This window comes from Convolutriloba macropyga, chromosome 1, assembly GCF_964194025.1.
Source record: "Convolutriloba macropyga chromosome 1, txConMacr16.3, whole genome shotgun sequence".
Lineage (NCBI taxonomy): Eukaryota > Metazoa > Xenacoelomorpha > Acoela > Convolutidae > Convolutriloba > Convolutriloba macropyga.
Window position 1 is genome coordinate 8883288 of NC_134468.1, and position 18812 is coordinate 8902099.

At 34.7% G+C, this 18812-nt stretch overlaps 1 protein-coding gene across 2 annotated transcripts in view; it reads left to right on the top strand.

Annotated features, from left to right (window-relative positions):
• Positions 1-18074, top strand: part of LOC142334771 (exostosin-2-like) — a 43029-nt gene extending 24955 nt beyond the window's left edge. For both annotated transcript variants that reach the window (XM_075383063.1, XM_075383072.1), the window contains 6 exons: positions 2798-3200; positions 4404-4642; positions 11003-11157; positions 14113-14345; positions 15826-16056; positions 17596-18074. In XM_075383063.1, the coding sequence (XP_075239178.1) occupies positions 2798-3200; positions 4404-4642; positions 11003-11157; positions 14113-14345; positions 15826-16056; positions 17596-17771 (1437 nt within the window). In that variant the 3' untranslated portion in view covers positions 17772-18074. The remainder of the gene's footprint in view (positions 1-2797; positions 3201-4403; positions 4643-11002; positions 11158-14112; positions 14346-15825; positions 16057-17595) is intronic.
• The last annotated feature ends 738 nt before the right edge of the window (positions 18075-18812 follow it).

The window sequence follows — 18812 nt, forward strand, 5'->3', positions numbered from 1 at the left end:
TTAATACATGGAGATTCTATTCCTAATCTTAATACATGCAACCTATACCCTATCTTAATACATTGAGACCGCTATACCTAATCTTAAAACATGCAAATCCTAAAAAGGGGGTGAGGACCCCATTTCTTGGAAAAAGCCGCTATAACCAATCTTAATACATGGGGTCCTCACCCCCCCCCCCCCCCCCCCCGGGGGGACTATCACTCACTCTATTACTACTCTTTTTTATGCAAAATTTTTGCTTGACAATTTCGGCTTTTCGAGTGACTTGAACAACATGAACATATTACATCTTAATGACAAACTGTCTAATGACCGCGTAATACCATGGCTGATAACAGGGGTTTTGGGTAACCAGAAAAGATTTATGATTATGCATAAAAAAAATTTTAAAAAATCGTCCGAATTTGCATTGTTTTCAAATTTTTTTAAACATTTTACGCAGTATTGTTTAATATAATTTGTTACTGCTCCCAGGTATCAAATACAGAATTATATGACAAGTAATTTTTCAAAAAAGGATCAGTTCTTTTTTGTTGTCTTTTTTTACATTTGATTGTGTATTAGTTTGTCGTGCCTAAGATTAACTTACAGACAAAACAAATGTATACTAAATCAGTATTTTGTTTCATGGGGTGCACTATAGCTGGTACAATGTAACAGCGTTTAGTGGATCTTCTATAATCTTAATTGCTGATATACAATAAGAAAGTGTTACGCACTAACTTTTAAGGTTATTTCCTCGGTGTTTTCGAGGTTAATATTAGGATTAAATAACAATAATTATCGACGTGTTACAAGGACTTATTATGGTCGTTTCATAGTGCAATGTTAGCGGATATGATTTTAATATAATAAGCTTTTATTAGGGCGGCTCGAATGCGTGATATATCCACTAGTTTCCTTGTGTTTTAATAGTTTTCACTGCTATTGTGAAGTTTTATCAGTGTCTATTATTACTCGAGAAATTGAACAAAGGTTTTCCAGTTCAATTTTTAATTATTTAATCCAATATATAAATTATTTCAAGAGAAAGGATAGGAAGTGTCGCAAGTTTTATCAATGTTTCAAGACGAAGCTATTAACTGGCTGTCAGGCTGGTTCTCCGCTGTTCTGGCGATTGTTGATTCCGCAGTGTTGTACCTCAAGCTGTATTGGTCCTTCGCAAATATTTAGTGATCTCCGAGTTGTACAATTTCCGGCTTTTGTACGTTTCTTGATGTTGGTTGAGTACAAATACAATTTCCGTATTAGCACCTAATTTTTAAGCAGAATTACTTCGCCAAGTACATAACCTCTCTTTACAATATTTACCAATTATACAAACTCATCTTCACTGAAATTAAAAGGTAAATTTTGAGGTTTTTGGGTACTTAATTTGTTTATTAGTATTCTGTCAATCTGCGGTTGTTTTCAATAAAATTAAGCAAATTTGAGGTTACAGTCCTAGATAGAAAAAACGGACTAAATGTGGCCTTTAGAACTGTATAAATATGAACTTATTTACAGCAATTTACATGGATATATAAGGGAACGTATTTCGTAACTACGAGGCACGAAATAGGGGCGTGAGAGAAAGTGACAGTGATGTTTCAACAAGAATTCGTTTTTATCGTAATTTTTTGAAATTTTCCCCTCTATTAGAATTTTTGGCATTGATACGAAATTACAGAAACCAAAAATCTGTGGTGCGTGTGCTGCTTCTAACTATCCCCATATAAATTATGTTCAGTGAAATATAATTTATATAGGGACAGTTAGAAGCAGCACACGCATCAAAGAGTTTTGGTTTCTCTGTTATTTCATATCACTGCCAGAAATTCTGTAGGGGAAATTTCTAATGTAGGGGAAAACTAAAGTTTAGAAAGAATTGATTTTTTAATTGTTATAACCGCTTGGAGCAGTAGATGAATTTTTCCAAGACTTAAAATCGTTTGGACTCATGTGCTGCTCTTTACATAATCCTCTCTGCTGATAACTTAAAGAAAATTTTTTTACACTATCATAACTACTTTCACAAATCTCGCGGAAGTAAAATCATTAAACTTTTTTACAATATGTTAAGGGGAACATCTCACGATTTTAGCAGTACTCTTGACAACTAGATTGATGGTTGGATGGAAAAATGGGCAAAGAAAACAACGATTTATCAATGTATTTTCTAATATTTTTGGTCAGCTCTAGCATTACCCTCTTTTTGATTGTTTCTCAAGTATTAAGGAACAAAATTTCATACAGGGATGCACAAAAAGCCAATGTATGCTGTAACATGAGCAACCTAAATCCTGCCTTAAGTTTGGCGCAAAAATACGTATTTTATTCTGACAACAAAAACGTATTTTATTCTGAATATCCGCTGCTTTTTTAAATGAAAACTTCGCATGTGGATCAATGCCAGTAGTTTGAGGTAAGATTTTTAAATTAAATTTTGATGGAGTAATTTTAAGTCGAAGGTCGGAACTAACTGCGCAAAGTAACTGGTATGCGAGCCTCCTGTTTGTCAGTTGTAATGTTCTTGAAGCCTTTTCGGCCAAAATTTTACTCTTTAACTAAAATTGGAAACGTCAAGAAAATATTTTCTTTGCTGAATCTGAAAGTTTTCAGCTCTTCGATTTCCGTGTTTTGATAATACGTCTACAAAAAGTTATCTGAGAAAATACCCCGTTTTTGTACTAAAATTTGTACTAAAATAGTATTAAAATCAGATTTTGATAAATCTCACGAAAAAAGTAAAGAACAAACTGAGAAAATGTAGTGGTTGCTTCTCAATTTTAACAAATTGGCTTTTTCGTTTCAGCTCGAGAAATTGAAGCAGCTCAAAGACAATAATGTGGATGCTCTCCAATTTTGCGATCAAACACAACCGACTGGAATGTCAGTAAATCACATACTTCAAAGATGCGTCAAAAAGAAAGACCATATCTCCGAGGAGCAAACAGTGGAACTTATTGAGAAAATGGGAATAGCAGAATTTTGTCTGCTTCCTCAAAACTCTTGGTATCAGCAGAGCGATCTCAATCTGGCATTGTCCTCTGGCTGCATTCCAATTATTACGTCATCGTTATTTGTTTTGCCGTTTGAATCGTTAGTTGATTGGAAAAGTCTGGCTGTAACAGTTCACGAGAAAACGGAGATCGCTCAAATAGCAAAGAAATTGGAGAAAATTTCGCTAACTCAGATCAAAGAATTGAGACAAAAAGGTATTATAATACAAAATTATTGAAAGGATTTAAAAACCACGTTCTGGTATGCTGTTGTCTACATCAACACTTTATCTTGATTTTACTCACAGGTCATTGAAATTCCGTCGCTTAGAGCCCTGCAATGTTCGATTTTATTTTACCTATATATTTAAGAGGTTTCCCGTTTCTTGTTTGCAAAGATTAAAATCTGTTTCTCCACTTCTGTTATAAATAGTTTTAAGATTTTCAGCTTTACGGTGAGATTTTTTTATTGTAAAAATAATCTTTTTTTAATCTTCAAAAATGTAAATTTAAAGTTATAACCCTAACAAAAACGTTTGGTTAAATATTTACATTTTCAAAATCGCCTCGTAAATATATGAATAGTTTGGTCTTTATACTTCAGTAGAAAAAATTCCTAAAGCCTCTTACTTGTCTATCTATTGGAACACGTTCATGCAGTTTGACCATTTCGCTGCTTAGTTTTTCCTTAAATTTGTTTTTAGCTTTCTCTTTTCGGATTTCAATTGGCAAATTATTCCATTTCCTAGAAAAATTTCTGATCAGTGACCTGTCACTCCATTTGGATTGGCACTTATTCTTTGGAAAAAACTGGACAGTTCTGCAGTTTTTGGTCAATTCGTACTTTTCAAGAATCCTGAAAGAGGAGTTTTTGGTTTCTCGACTACTCTGTTTATATTGTGAGAGGTCAAAAAATTTAAGAAGACAAACTTTTTTAATGAAAAGCTCTGCTGGTAAATTTTTGTCTTTCAGTAATAGATCTCTTGCACTGTCAAACTTTTTGCGCAGGTGGCAAACCTTTATTCCCCAATTTATTTGTTTATTAACTCTTTGAAGTGACATAACCGACAACGATTGAAAAAAAATGCACTGAAATTGAGATGGGATTTGAAACCATAATTCGAAGTCTTCAAAGTTTGAAATTTGAATATAGACTCGTCTTAATGTGTAAGACCTTCTGTGAATATTGTTAACAAAGTGAAGAATTGACGTTGCTTTGAGAAATGAAAAAGTAGAGTTTGCAATGATATAAATAGACGTTTGTCACTCTTTTTTGTTGAAAAACAAGTGCCTGAATAACGTTCTACTTTTCACCCCAATTGTAACAACTGTTCCCCTCACCATTTTTTGACAATATCGGTATCTTCAATTCGTGTGTCGTTTCAGTATTTGCAAATACTTAGCAAGGCTTTCTTTCAGGTTTTGAGGTTTTCAAAGAGTATTTCTCGAGCATGGATGCCGTTGTTCATCACATAGTGGGTGTGATCAGCTCACGACTCCAGGTAATTAACTCCCGACCATCAGCCGCCGAAGAATTGGGTACAGATGAGAGTGTACCCGCATTGTCAGTTCCTATTGTGTCGGGGCCATCAAAATTCACAGCTATCATTTTAACACACGACAACAGCAGAGGCGATTGTCTACTTCAAATTGTTAAGGTAAAATAAAAAGTCCGGTTGCATTAAAATCTGCGTTGGAGCCCTTAAATTTGTGAATTTGGAAAACCGAGTAAATTTGGCTGGAAAAGGAAACCCTCGAGAAACAAGAAAAAACGAGGGAAAAAAGATGGTTATTAAAGATCACCAAGTTCGAGTGCTGAATAAGGGTCGGTGTAATAGTTAGCATGCCCGGCTTGTACATAAGAGATGGTGTTTCGAATACAGAAATGGAGTATTTTCATCAAATATAGTAAAATTATGGTTTGGCTAATGGTATGTTGTTATTCGTAAGGTTGCTAACTTTCCTATTCAGCTGAGTTAAGCAAACTTGCAAATGTTTTTAATAGCCGTGAAGCAATAGCTGATGCTATTATTGGCCTGCTCTTGGTTTTTTATTTATTTCGTCGTCGCGATTTTTGGTACGCCCATATGACGTCACAACCACTTCAAATCTGCTTTTTGTTCATTCGTTCATGCAATTTCAACTGAATTGCGTGCTTGACGTCATTTTTCACTCTTAGTGGAGCTAGTTTTTTGTTCATTCGCTTGATTAAATTTTTGGTCACACGTGACTTACCTCACTCTTAAAAATGACTTCCTCACTGAAATTGACTTTTCCTTGCTTTAATTCAAAGAGATAAGGTCATGTGAGTGCTTGTCACTCTAATTGAAGGTTATTTAAAAGCAGCTAATAGAAGCAGCAATAACTTACACAGATTCATAATCAAAATATAACATCTCAGCCCTTAATGAGAAGGATGAGTTCCTTTTTTCGCCTGTCTTTTTTACCTTCTTTTTGAGACTAAAGATCTATGAAACTATTGCGGCTATTTTCTGGCAATTTGCCAGCTATGTTTCTTTTATGAACAAAGCCTGGAGACAAAAATAGTTGCGAGAAGTTGATATTTTCAAGCTACGGGAGATCGGTATTTTCGGGAAAAAATTAGCTATGAGAGGTTGATATTTTGGCATTAAAAATTTTGAGACATTTTTTTCAAAAAAATGCTGCTTAAATTGACCAATTCATCTATTTTTAATAGCCGATGTCAGCCTCCCAACGGTTATTAATAGCCGCGTCCTCAATTCCAGGCGGCTATTATAGCGCTCCTATTTTTTTTTTACTTCGGCTAACAGATTTCTGTTTCGTCTTACCCTGACTTCTTGGCATTGACTTTTTCAATGACTTACCTCACTCAAAAAATGACTTCTTTACTTATTAAAGGTCAATAGTGTGCCTCTAAGTAGTGCCAAACATATATGCCCTAATTCTTGATTATTAGAGTCTTGAGTTTTTGATTTCCAATATTAATTTTGGCATCCTCCTCCGTTTGTGCCCCCCAGTACGTTATGCGCCCCAGTTGCAGAGCACGTGCCATTACATAGTAAGTCCTTATGTAAAAAATATTGCACGTGCATCGGGGCGGGGGGGGGGGTGCAAATAATATGCGCCCACTAAGCTAAGGGGGCACAAATTGAAAAGATCCAAATTTTGAAAAGCCCTATTAGGGCTTTCTCCTTATAGAGCTTATGTGTCTCATAAAAATGACAGTCCAAAGCTAACCCAAAAAGTCTAGTGGTCTATTAAAGGACTGGTGGTCGATCTGTCTATCTAATTTCGTTAGTTGTGTCAATTCATGGAAGGCCCCAAGCGTCTATCGCGGCTATTTTCCGGCAATCTGCCGGCTATGTTTATTTAGGCGCTCTCTTTTTTATAATTCAAAGAATTTGAATTTTATTGGGGCGCTGTCGTCTTTTTACACAAGATCTTCACACATTTTCATGATTATTGAAGTCATATTGGACTAGTGATTTTGGGCACGCCGAAACACGAAGTGGAGCAAAAAGCGAGTGGTTTTGCGGCGTGAAATTGTTTCACTCTAATTTTAAAGTAGAGCAAGAGAACGATGTTTGAACCAAAATTTGCTTTCTCGCTGGTGATTTTTTGTTCACCTCCGGCAATTTCACTTTGATTTCGACTGTTTTTTCAATTTTTTGGATCCGATTTTTTTCTACTGGTTTTCCCAATCCATGCATAGTTCATTCTAGTCCTAGTTTTTTTGTTTGAACTTCACTTTTCAATCTAGTGGCTTTTGGTTCACATGCGGCATTTTAACATTGATTTTCTATTTATTTTTGATCTGATTTTTTTTGAAATGGTTTTCCCAATTCACTCATAGCCCGTGCTAGGTCTAGTCTTTTGTTTAGTCACTGAAAATTATTTGAGTTGTACGTCAGGACCTGCTATGTTTTTTTATAAAAAAATTCGCTTTACCTTTTGATCATTTTTTGTTCTACATAAGTCACGATTTTTATGTTTGACTTCTGACTTACTTCACTCACTGTTCAACTGAATGGATTTTAAATTCTTCCACGCATTCAATTCGGCAATGTGGTGAATACTGTGAAAGTCAAAAGATCAAAAGAGACGGGATAAACCAATAAAGCCCGGTCATTAAGTAATTGAGAATTAGGTTATCAAAGTTCATTAGGGTGTTTGCTAGCTGACATTGGTAATAAGCTTATTAGTTTTCAGTTTAGAAGCTGCATGAATTAAGTATAGTTTTAGAATCCAACTGAAACTGCACACCAAATTGGAACACTTTGACACTGAAAAAGAACAAAAAAATTCGGTCAATTTTCCTCGTCTTTTCTTTTTCTGTTTCAATCCCGACGTGCATCAAGCGCGTCAACGGCGGCTATTTTCCGGCAATCTGCCGCCTATGTTAGCAAGTTGGAAATTAAGTGGAAATGTATGCTCATAGTAAGAGGGCATGGCAGATGAAGATAGCAGTTGTCAGGGGGGTGCGTGGACAACTGTAACATGAAGAAAAACGAGTTCAATTGTCGAAATGAAAACACATAGCACTAATCTTCCAAATTTTTCAGTAGCGTGATAATGACACACAGATTTCCCACAATTTGGCGCTATTTTCCCCACAGAACTCCACGTTTGTCGCGTAATATTGTAACTAATTTTCACTGCTTCTTGTCAACACTCCTTCTGGAACAAACTGAGAAAACACTGTGATCTACTGTTTATCATGGGTGGATTTCAATGCTGTTTTGGCTGAAAATTGTGTTCCACCACTTCATGGAAATGCTAAATATTATCTATTTGTGCTTCGTTGATTACACGAAAGTCTCCGATCGAATATTCCATAAGGAATAGATCTATTTGGTTGACGACGTGAACGTTATCTATAAAGATCTCCCCTGTTAGCCATGATCTCCCCCTGAATACAGAACGAAGTGACAAAGCTGTTCCCATAGAAGAGTAATACAGTGCTTTATTCTTTCGCTTGACCTCTTCTCGGTTTGCAATGATATCATAATTGTTCCGACCCCTCTTGAGGGGGGGGGGTGGGTGGGGGGAGGAACTCTATACTTAAATGGGTTTTTTTTTTGTTCAGTCAATTTTGGCCGATCGATATATTCATCGTAGAGAGTTGAGACTGGTACATTAGAAAGCCTGTCCAGCGTAGAATATGGAATTCAAAAGATTTTTTTTGATTTTCAGTTTTTACAGGGAGATATCGAGGTTTAAACTTTCGAGAAAATAGAGTGAATTCCGTTGATTTCATTCACTTTTTTTCGGAATTTTTGACTAAAATTTTGCCAATTTTGATAAAATTCATTAGAATTAAAAAAAAACATTCTTGATTTTACGTTTTGAGCCAAAATATATTGTCGGCTATTTTTATTGATTTTTTTTCTGTCACTAATTCCGGCCAAATATTTCACAAAATTAAGACTTTCATCAGAAACAGCACGTAATAACTTTCTTTAGTCCACTCTGATTAAATTTGCAGGAAGTGCTCACCGAAACACCACTAACACAATCGTTGTAGACTGAAAAGGAGGTTAATTCTACTTCAACTTCCGTTGAGAGTGCTCTGTAATTAAAACTTTGCCGTTTTTTGCTAACTTTATTCGTTGATTATCAAAAACGCAGCATTCATTTTTGTTTTTTTTTAACTAACAAAATATCTATATCAATGACATTCGAAAAATTAAATATTCCTAATCGACAATCATCATTAGCAGAAATAGTTTTGTACCAATCTTGGACCGTTACGATCCAAAAATAATTCGGATTGTCATCAGTCGGTTTTTTATATAAAAAGTCCGATCTTTTTTATATTAGTTAAATAACAGAACATTTCAAACCAAAGTTCACTAGTGATTGGTCCTATTCGCCTCCTAACTAGCTCCAAATTAATTTGTCTAGTTGATTGCTTGAAAACTTATGGTCATTTTGACTTTTAAAATATTTGGTTTTGAAATAAATAATGTTTTATTGAACTTTGCCTCCATTTTTCCCTTAATTTGGTCAACTTGTAGCTTAGTGGCAGCAATCAAAGTGTGCTCCATCTTTCTGTTGAATTGAAAATTATTCTGTATTGCGGTTTTACGCCTTAAGTTAATGGTGTTCTGGCTTCGATACTACTAGCTTTCACATTTTTTAAAAAAAATTTTTAGGTATTTGCCCAACTTTCATGTTTTCTAGTTTTGTCAAATTATCACGTTATTGGCAGTTTATATATCAAATTTTTTTGGTTCAAAAACGCACAATTGTTAATATTTAAATCCTTAAAGATATAGATTGTGGTTCTTTACCGCTTCGACAATACTTTCTCGAAGAATTTAACTGAAATTTTTAATTCTTTGTCTTTTTGGTCTTTTTAGGCCAATTTAATTTCCTGTACAATGACCCGGTTTGAATGGCTTTTCATGGAAGAGTAGATGAGCCGATGTTCTGATATTTGAAGATAGATGATGGCTTTCATGACTTTGAAAACAATTGTTTTCTAAAATGGAAAAAAAAACACTTCAACTTCGCAATTTTGTTCCTTTTGTTGTCTGTTTGTTACCTGGTCTCGTTTATTAAAGGTTAAAGATGACATTATTTTTATCGAGGGAATGTGTCAAAAGGGATTGAAGTCACAAAATCTAATGTTTTAAGAGAAATCGTTATGACTTTACTGGCTTCGACACGGGTTTTTCACAAAAAAAAGTAAATAAATTTTTGATTTTTGTCATATTTGACGTTCTTTTTGTAGATGTAAGACGTATTCTAGATAATTGCAGGTCTCAAGGGCTTCTTTTGGAAGAATGGAGGAACCTATTCAAATTTTTCATTTCGTAATTATTGGCTTACATGTCTTTGGAAATTAATTTTTTTTCGAAAAATTGAGTTATTTAATTTTGCATTTTTTTCTTTTCTGTCTAATTGTTACCAAGCTTTATTATGAACTGGTGAAAAACCATTTTTTTGTGATTTACAAGTTATTTTGTTTATTTTCAGTTTTATCTGACGCTTTTTTGACTTTGTTATTAAGTTTTGTTTATTAAAACGGACATAAATTTTTTGATGTAATTAATGTTTGTTGTTGTTGTTGTTGTTTGATTTTGCCGTTCGTCTTCGCTCGTTCTTAATATCGGCATATCTCATCATTTTAATGCATCATTTTTTACTCCACCGAGTTATTTGCTTTGGAGGCTATCTTTTTGTTCATACACCAGTTTTTTTTTGAAAAATACTTGAATTTTTGTGTTTTTCTATCTGTTCCTCAATTGGTAGACAATTATGCCAAAATTGTGGATGAGCGGGGTCGGAACCTTATGTGCAATCGCACATTACCGAGCCTCCTTGTTAGGTCTCTAGAAGTCTTACCTGGTTTTTATCGGAGGCGTAAATATTAAAAAAAAATGGAGGAATTCTCCAAAGTGGCAAAATGAGTAAGACAATTCACGCCTTTTTTGTCAATTTTATCCCCATCTGACGTATCGCTGTTTCATCCTGACAACGATCATGAAAGGATCACTTGCCAGCAATAGTTTATAAAAAGCCAAAAATATACGATTTGCTGTCTTTCGATGTGCCAAAATATATCTTATATTTTACAACATAACTGAAAGACATTAGTGTAATTGTATTACGAACTGCTAATTTAGATTGTGCTGTATCACGTAAAGATCAAGGAGAAGTAATCTGTTGTGGCCGAGCAGCTCTCTTGTAGGCTTTCCCGTTACTGGTCTCTAAATATCCGATTTGATTCACTGAAACTGTTTTGAGGAAACAATTTCAGGGTGTGAGGGGGCGGTTCTTGGTCTTAAAAGTTCGACTCCCCTCAGTTCCCCCCCCCGCGACACCCCTTCCACCGTCCTCCAACCCTACACCCTCCCCCCCCCATCGCTTGACACCCCACCCACCCAATCCGCTTACCCCCTCCCCCCCATGCTAACATCCCTAATCCCCAGCTGGCTTCTACCAAAGCCAACCGCTCGCCCGTCTTTTGAGAGCAATTCGCTTTTCGGTTAGTTACATATACTTATTTACATGATGCTTTGTAAATTTAGATGCTGATGGAGTTGGGAGAAGTCTCTCGTGTGTTGATAGTGTGGAACAATGAAGTCAGGTATGCCTCCCCAGCAGGAGCAATCATCAACACCTGGCCTCCTCTCTCCAAGCCTCTCAAAGTTGTCAACATGCTCAGCAACAAACTCACGAACAGGTTAGAGAACAGTTCACGAAAATATGTAAAAAATAATGTGTAAGTTAGTTTAAAGGGAGGATCGTAAATGTGCGTTCGCTCGTGATGTTCCGACCCGCGCTCATCTACATTTTTCACTTAACTGTTAACCAAATGAAGAGAAAATCAAAAATAGATCTTTGAATTTAAAATAATCGTTACACAAGCTACTAAATGAATTAAATGCCATGCCTCATTACAGCGCTCACGAGATCGGCCATTAATAGGACTATGGGAGGAAAAAAAAACAAACAACAAATCAAGCAGAAACAAAAACATTTTCTACGGCAAAAGTGCAACATCTAAACTTAAAAGCACATACTAACAACGTCGAAATACAATCAGATGAAACCTTAACTATCCAAATTAAATTTTTTGTTACTACAAGACAAACGGGACCTTATATTAATGAAACTAGTCAAAAAGTCGACAAAAAGAACAAATAAGGAGGCAAAATTCAAATCAACCAAAATTATCTAAACCAAATATTTCCAATTGTCTTAAAAACCATTAGCTTTTAACGAAAAAATTCTTGATACATTTAATAAAAATTCAATAACCAACCAAAAGGACTTGTCTTTGGTTAGAGTAAGCCACGGAAACGGACTAGATATAAAGAAAATCTGAACAGGTTATAAACAATTTGCTAAAACAAATTATTGAAGCCATTGAAATCTTTGGCTGTTATCTGAAATTTATTTTTTTATTTCAAATGTTATTTGAACTAATTTAAGTAAGATTATACTGAAATATTAATTATTTTGAGTTGGGCTCCATTCGAAAATCATTGGTATCTGGTATTACGCGAACGTGCTTAAAGAAGAGAAAAGGAACACAAACATTGACCACTAACAAAACTTTAATTAAAAAGCATATGGTCCACCAAACAAAACATCAGTTAAAACCTAATATCAATAGACACTCTCATATGTAAATTACAAAAAAAGTTGATGGGGCCTTTCGATAATGAGAAGCAGATACAAGTTAACAAATATATTAAAAACTAAATTTTATTTTCAAATGTTTGAAAAGAAATAATTTAAACATTAAGGCAATTTGCTATAAACTTACTGCATTGAGTAACTTCATTCTTTCAACCCTCGTTTAGAAGCTTATGAACCCTCTCGGAATTTTACGACAACTTTACATAAAGAATAAAAAACAGGCAAAAGTAGCAAATCGAAAAGAATGAGAGAAATGTGTCGAAGCCGTTAAGAATTGAACTATTCATTAAACACTTTTTTTTCAAGTCATCTTTCAACAAGAATGAGAATGTTTTTGTAAAATTTTGACTTCGAAACAACCAAAAATATGAACAAATGTTTTAAAACCACGTAACTTTTGAGAAAAGCCTTAATATCAAAGCCTATAAAATAAAATTCAATAGCTTTCAACGGGAGGCAATAAAAAGCAATAGTTTGTGTGTTTCTTAAATGATCAATAGGTCATCACAATAAATCGTATGACTAGGAAAAAACCAAAAAAATCAGTAGAAAAGTGCAAGAAGAAAGTGTCGAGGTAATCAAAACCATACGTTTCTCCTGAAAAACTTATCTATGATCAATTGAACGTCTTTTTTAAGCCAATGGGAACAATCAATAATAGGATAATGTGATAAGATTTCAATGGGAACCAAAATTATAAAAAACTAACCAAAAAAATTTGAAAAGTCGGAACATCGAAGTCATAAAGACAGTAGTTAGAAAATCGAACCAAGAAACAGAATAACTTTGGTTTAATGTTGGTTGCAGCAGAAAAGAAGTGGGCCCTGTCAATATTGAGACTGACTTACAGTTCACAGAAACAAGTTGAACATCTGTTAAAGTTCAAAAAAAATTTCGAAAAATTATTTTTAAAGTCTTAACAGCCATTAGCTGAGTCTATGCCATTACACTACATTTATTTACTGAATTCTCAAAAAGAATATCAAAATTTCAATAACAGTTACGAAAACTCATAGACGGAGCCATAAAAAACATGAGCCATTCCTTGAAAACAAATTAGTTGTTCATTGGGCATCATTTGACTGTAAATGAGGTTTGTCATCAACAGAACTTTGACTTGAAATGTGACCAGTCTCTAAGTGACTTGAAAAAAATATTAAGTGGTTTTTAAAATAACAGCTCTCAAATAGAAACCGAATTTTTTTATATTAAACTTGCTTGAGACGAAAACTGGCTTTTTAATGGCCTTTCGTCTGTTTGAAACACAAAATTTTCCATTTGTATTATAAATTTGTAATTTTGAATTATTATTTCTATAGAAAAATAAAATCTTAATTTGAACAAAAAGTAAGCTAAAAGTGAACAAAACGTGCCAAAGGTCACGTGTTCACACAAAACTTTAAACCTCGATAACTCGTTATAAAAGCGGAATTTAAAAAAATGTTGGACGAGCTTTCTAGTGATACCACTCACTTTTCTCTACAATGAATATATCGATCGGCCAAAATTGTTTGAACAAAAATAAACCCATTTGAGTATATAGTTCCTCCCCCCACAAGTGGGATCGGAACAATAAAAGTGAGGGGATTTGAAAATAGAAACTTAAGAGCAGGAATTGAAATTTTACAGGTTTAATAATGAGTTTTTGTTATGGAGTTGATCAACGCTATTTGTTTCGAACATCGAAATGTGAGTACGCGTAGATGATATACAAGAAGTGAGCTTAGGAAATAGAATTTTCGCGATTCTTGCATGTACTGTTCGTCGTTAAAAAGCATTAAAGGCAGTCACTTGAAATTGCAACCCAAAATTACGATGTGCTGAATTGGAGTGTTCAAGAATTGTAACTTATCGTGACAAGTTTGTTTCGATTAAGTAAAAAAGCGATCCCAGAAATTTATGCAAAAGGTGTTCAAGTAGAGCTTCAACTCTAATCAAAATTGTTAAAAATGCGTGTTATAATTACACTCATTGTTCGTATGCTGTTGTATAGGTTCATACCATTCAAAGACATCGACACTGAAGCGGTTCTCTCATTGGATGACGACATGACTGCTCTGACGTCACAAGACATACGTAAGGCCTTCCATATTTGGAAATTGAACTCCAACCGACTTGTGGGATTCAATGGTTGGTCAATCAAGTGGAGTACAGAGACATCTCAGTGGACTGTTGTGGAAAAAGGTGGGAGTGGTGGAGTGGATGGAATGGCCATTTTGTCATCTGGTAGGTGTATGGGTTGGTCTGAGGCACTGATTTGGGATCCCTCTCAGCTCAAAATCTCCCTATTTTACTCCTAGAAGATAAAACAATCTATGATAAAGATCAGATGAACTTGCATAAAATAATCTTAGTCAAGTTTGGGTCTTTTATTAATAGCCGCACAGCGATAGCTGGGGCTATTATTGGCCTTCTCTTGGTTTTTTTTTACAATTCAAAGAATTTGAATTGTATTGGGGCGCTGTCTTTTTTAAGATCTGTTCACACATTTTTATGATTTTTGAAGTCAAATTGGAGTAGTGATTTTGGTCACGCCGAAACGGGAAGTGGAGCGAAAAAGCGAGTGGTTTTGCGGCGTGAAATTTTCTGACTCTAATTTTAACGTAGAGTGAGAAAACGGTGTTGTAACAAAAATTAGCTTTCTCGCTAGTTTTTTCTTGTTCACATGCTGCATTTTGGCATTGATTTTCAGATTTTTACCATTTTGTATCTGATTTTGGAAATTTTTTCCCAATTCACTCGAAGTCCGATCAATGTCAAGTTTTTCTTTAGTCAATGAAAATTCTTCGAATTGTACGTCAGGACTTGTCCTGCTAGCATTTGGCATTTAATTCGCTTTAGCATTTAATCTCGTTTTTCATAAGTCACGATTTTCACGTTTGATTTCTGATTTACCTCACTGTTTCAACTAAATGGATTTTAAATTCTTTTTCGCATTGAATTACGAAAGGCAGCTAATACGTTCAAAGTCAAAAGAGCAAAATTAAAAGCCCGGTCATTAAGTCTTAGTGCATTAGATTATCAAAGTTAACTGAATTTCATGTGTGACGTCATTTTTCGCTCTTAGTGGAGCGAGTTTTTTGTTCGTGCGCGTGATTAAATTTTTGGTCACACTTGACTTAGCTCGCTCTCAAAAATGACATTTATTTATTTACTCACTTTGAAATTGACATTTATTTACTTTAATTCAAAGAGATAAGGTCAAATGGGTATGTGTCACTCTAAATCAAGGTTATTTGAGAGCAGCTAATAGAGGCAGCAAAAACAGATTTCAAATCAAAATATAACAGATCAGCCTTCAATGAAAAGGCGAGTTTTTTTGTTCTGTCTTTTTTTACTGTTTATTTAGACTGCCGATCTACGAATCTATTGCGGCTATTTTCTGGCAATCTGCCAGCTATGTTATCGTTATTGCCGCGCCCCAAATTATAAAGCTCGTATTATTGCATATTTGCAAATAATTACGATGCGTGCGAATGTGCATGTAAAGTGGACCCACTGAGCTGGGGTGGAGGTTGTTAGTTGTGAGTTGTGGACAGGAGCAACAGAAATGATCCAACAGTATGTATCCACAGATTCTTAGCAAATCCTCCGCAAATTCAATTGTTTTCTGAGTACTTGTTAAATGCCAAATAATTTTTAGCTCAATGAATCTAACAATAACTGAATTGTGACCCTTTGAATATCATACATGGTGCCTGTTTAGGAGCAATGTTCTATCACAACAGATTCGCATCTCTCTTCTCTTACAACTTCGAGAAACCTTCACTTTTCTTTCCCATGGACACTTCAATCCACACAGGTAGTAGTGGAAGTGTTGAAGAGCAATCAGTCGATAGTCACTTTGACTTCATTGAAGAAAACAGAAACTGCGAAGACATCGCCTTCAGTCTGTTTGTCACCAACCTCACTAAATTGCAGCCTATCGTAGTGCACAGTAAGTTACAACCAAAAGTAATAATTTTTATAAAAAACGGGGCAGTTTCTCTTTGCCCTATGAACTAAATTTTTGCTTTAATCAGGTGCAAATGATTTGTATAGCCTAAAAATGATAACTTTTGATGTTTAACTTTTAACGTTTAATGATAGCTTCAAACTTTTGACGTTTAACTAGCTGGTCAAAGTTCAAAAATTTTGACTATAAATACGCAAAAGCTTTATATGATGGCAGTAAAGGGCACACAACAATTCTTAATACATTTATCCGAGTTCAGTCAATTATATCCATTGAGTACTGACGTCTCTCTGATGAACTTAAAGTCAAATTCTCTAAGAACCAATTATGCTAGCGAAATTATACTTAACGTCAAAAATAATTTAGCACCTTCCAGTTTGCGAAGTTGCAGCAAAGTACCAAATTTGCGAAAAAAGTTTTACATCATCGTTAGACTGCAATTAGGACGTGCTCTCTGATCAAATTGAATTAAAACGTAATGCTAACATAATAAATACCCCATTGTGCACAATGTGAAATTCATAAACTACATCCAAGTTTCACAGTAAAAAGGTTTTTGTTTGCGTTTAAATTAGAATTTGCGTTTGCAAAAAGTTGACTGCAAAGAGAATTTCTACCGACAAACTTGGACAGAGTTAATCAAATCGACATTGGGGGGTAACTGGCAAGTTACTGTTACGCATTATCTCAATTTGATAGGTAGATAAAAAACACTAGTGTAGGGGATCGAAAGTGTAAAAATTACACTCGAAATCTGACATCAATTTGGTGTAATACACTCGTTAATTAAATTAAACGTTCAAATGGAAAACTACATAGTGAATTGCTCTTTTGATAAGCATTTTCCGTAACATTCAGATTTCCGTTTCCCTAAATTTATGAGTCGACAGGCAGTTGACCGAGCTTTAAAAGCTCTACGTTCTAGAAAACGGAGAAAATACTTACGGAGTACTTAACCTGTTTTCAGTTAATTTGAGTTCCGCGTGATAATTGTTCAACTTGATTATTACCCCATTGTTTTAAACATATTTGCAATGTAATTTCAAGAGCTGTGTGGTCAAGTTGAAAAAAAAAATCACGCGGAACTCAAATTACGGCTTATTACGGAAAAAATGGTGCAAGCAGTTTACGCAGTTTACTGTGTAATTTTTCCATTTAAACTTTTAATTTTGTTAATAAGTTTATCACGTCTATAATTGAGTTTTTATTTCGCAAAACTGCAGGGTGCTATTTTTTTTTTACTTTCAGTATACTTGACAAGAGGGATTGGAACAATGTTTAATTCGAAGTCCGAGTAATAATACTGTTAATAAAGAGTGTCGGAAAAGAGTTCTATAAGAAATCAATTTACAGACGTACTTGACAAAGTATCCAATAGCTCAACTATCCAATAAAACCACGCACATTCATAGTAAAGGATGTAGAAGCCATGTACATCTGTAAACTGGTTTTGCTATTTGGGGAGTATACAAAATTTTAACTGAGATATCGGGTGTTCTGAAGCTGGTTTTATTGTTTCAGGTGAATCAAGTAGCCTTGAGGGTGTGTGTACGTCTGAAAGTGAATCAGCATCTTTCACTAATAGTAAAGACTCTCGCCCTCAGCAGAAGACCAATTGTGTTAACCATTTCTATCCAGCATTTCAGTCAACTGTTAATAATCTTAACAATCTACAGTTTAAATGGACTACCCTGTGATGTCTAAGGAAACATTGGATCTTTTCTGTTAGCTACAACACCCCATGCCTCATAGTACGCTTTACGCCCTAAGTTACAAGTTACTTATTTATATCATTACATGGAAGATTTTTTGTGCTATTAGAGCAAGTGCAATTTGGAATCAAATTTGAATTTGAAAATGCATGAAAAAATGGGGGTTGAGGGGCTTTAACGGAAAGATACAGAAATGGCGTGAAGTATAAATCACAACTATGTTTATAATTTATAATGTTTTTTTTTGCCTTTTTGTATTTTTCTTAGCAGAATACATTTTGTCTTTAACTGTAGCTTTTCAATTGCTCAAACGAAGTGTAGCATTTTTAATAGCCGTCCTCATCTTCTCAGCCGGCTATTATAGCGCTCCTATTTTTTTTTACAATTCAAAGAATTTGAATTGTATTGGGGCGCTGTCTTTTTTTTAGATCTGTTCAAACATTTTCATGATTTTTGAAGTCAAATTGGAGTAGTGATTTTGGTCACGCCGAAACATGAAGTGGAGGAAAAAAGCGAGTGGTTTTGCGGCGTGAATTTTTTTTCGCTCTAACTTTAAAGTAGAGTGAGAAAACGGTGTTTGAACAAAAATTCGCTGTCTCGCTTGTTTTTTTTTGTTCACATGCGGCAATTTCACTTCGATTTTTGCTGTTTTTTTATTTTTTGGATCGGATTTTTTTCTAAATGGTTTGGCCAATCCATTTATAGTCCGTTCTAGGTCTAGTTTTTGGTTTAGTCAATGAAAATTCTCTGAATTGTACGCCAGGACTTGTCCTGCTATGTTTTTTTAGTTCGTCGAACAAAAAATGTTTCGCTTTACCTCATTTTGCCGCTTTGTCAACATTTTGCGTGAAATCTTTTGACTTTTCGAGGCTAGTTTCTCCCTTCTCTCATTCTGCTAAAAAGTGATTTTGAACATCAGTTGCTCAGAAAAGCAATTCAAAATGAACGGAGTAAGTATAAAAAATTGAAGTCAGAAATAGGAACGGGATAAACCCATAAAGCCCAATTTTAGATGCGCGCTATTTG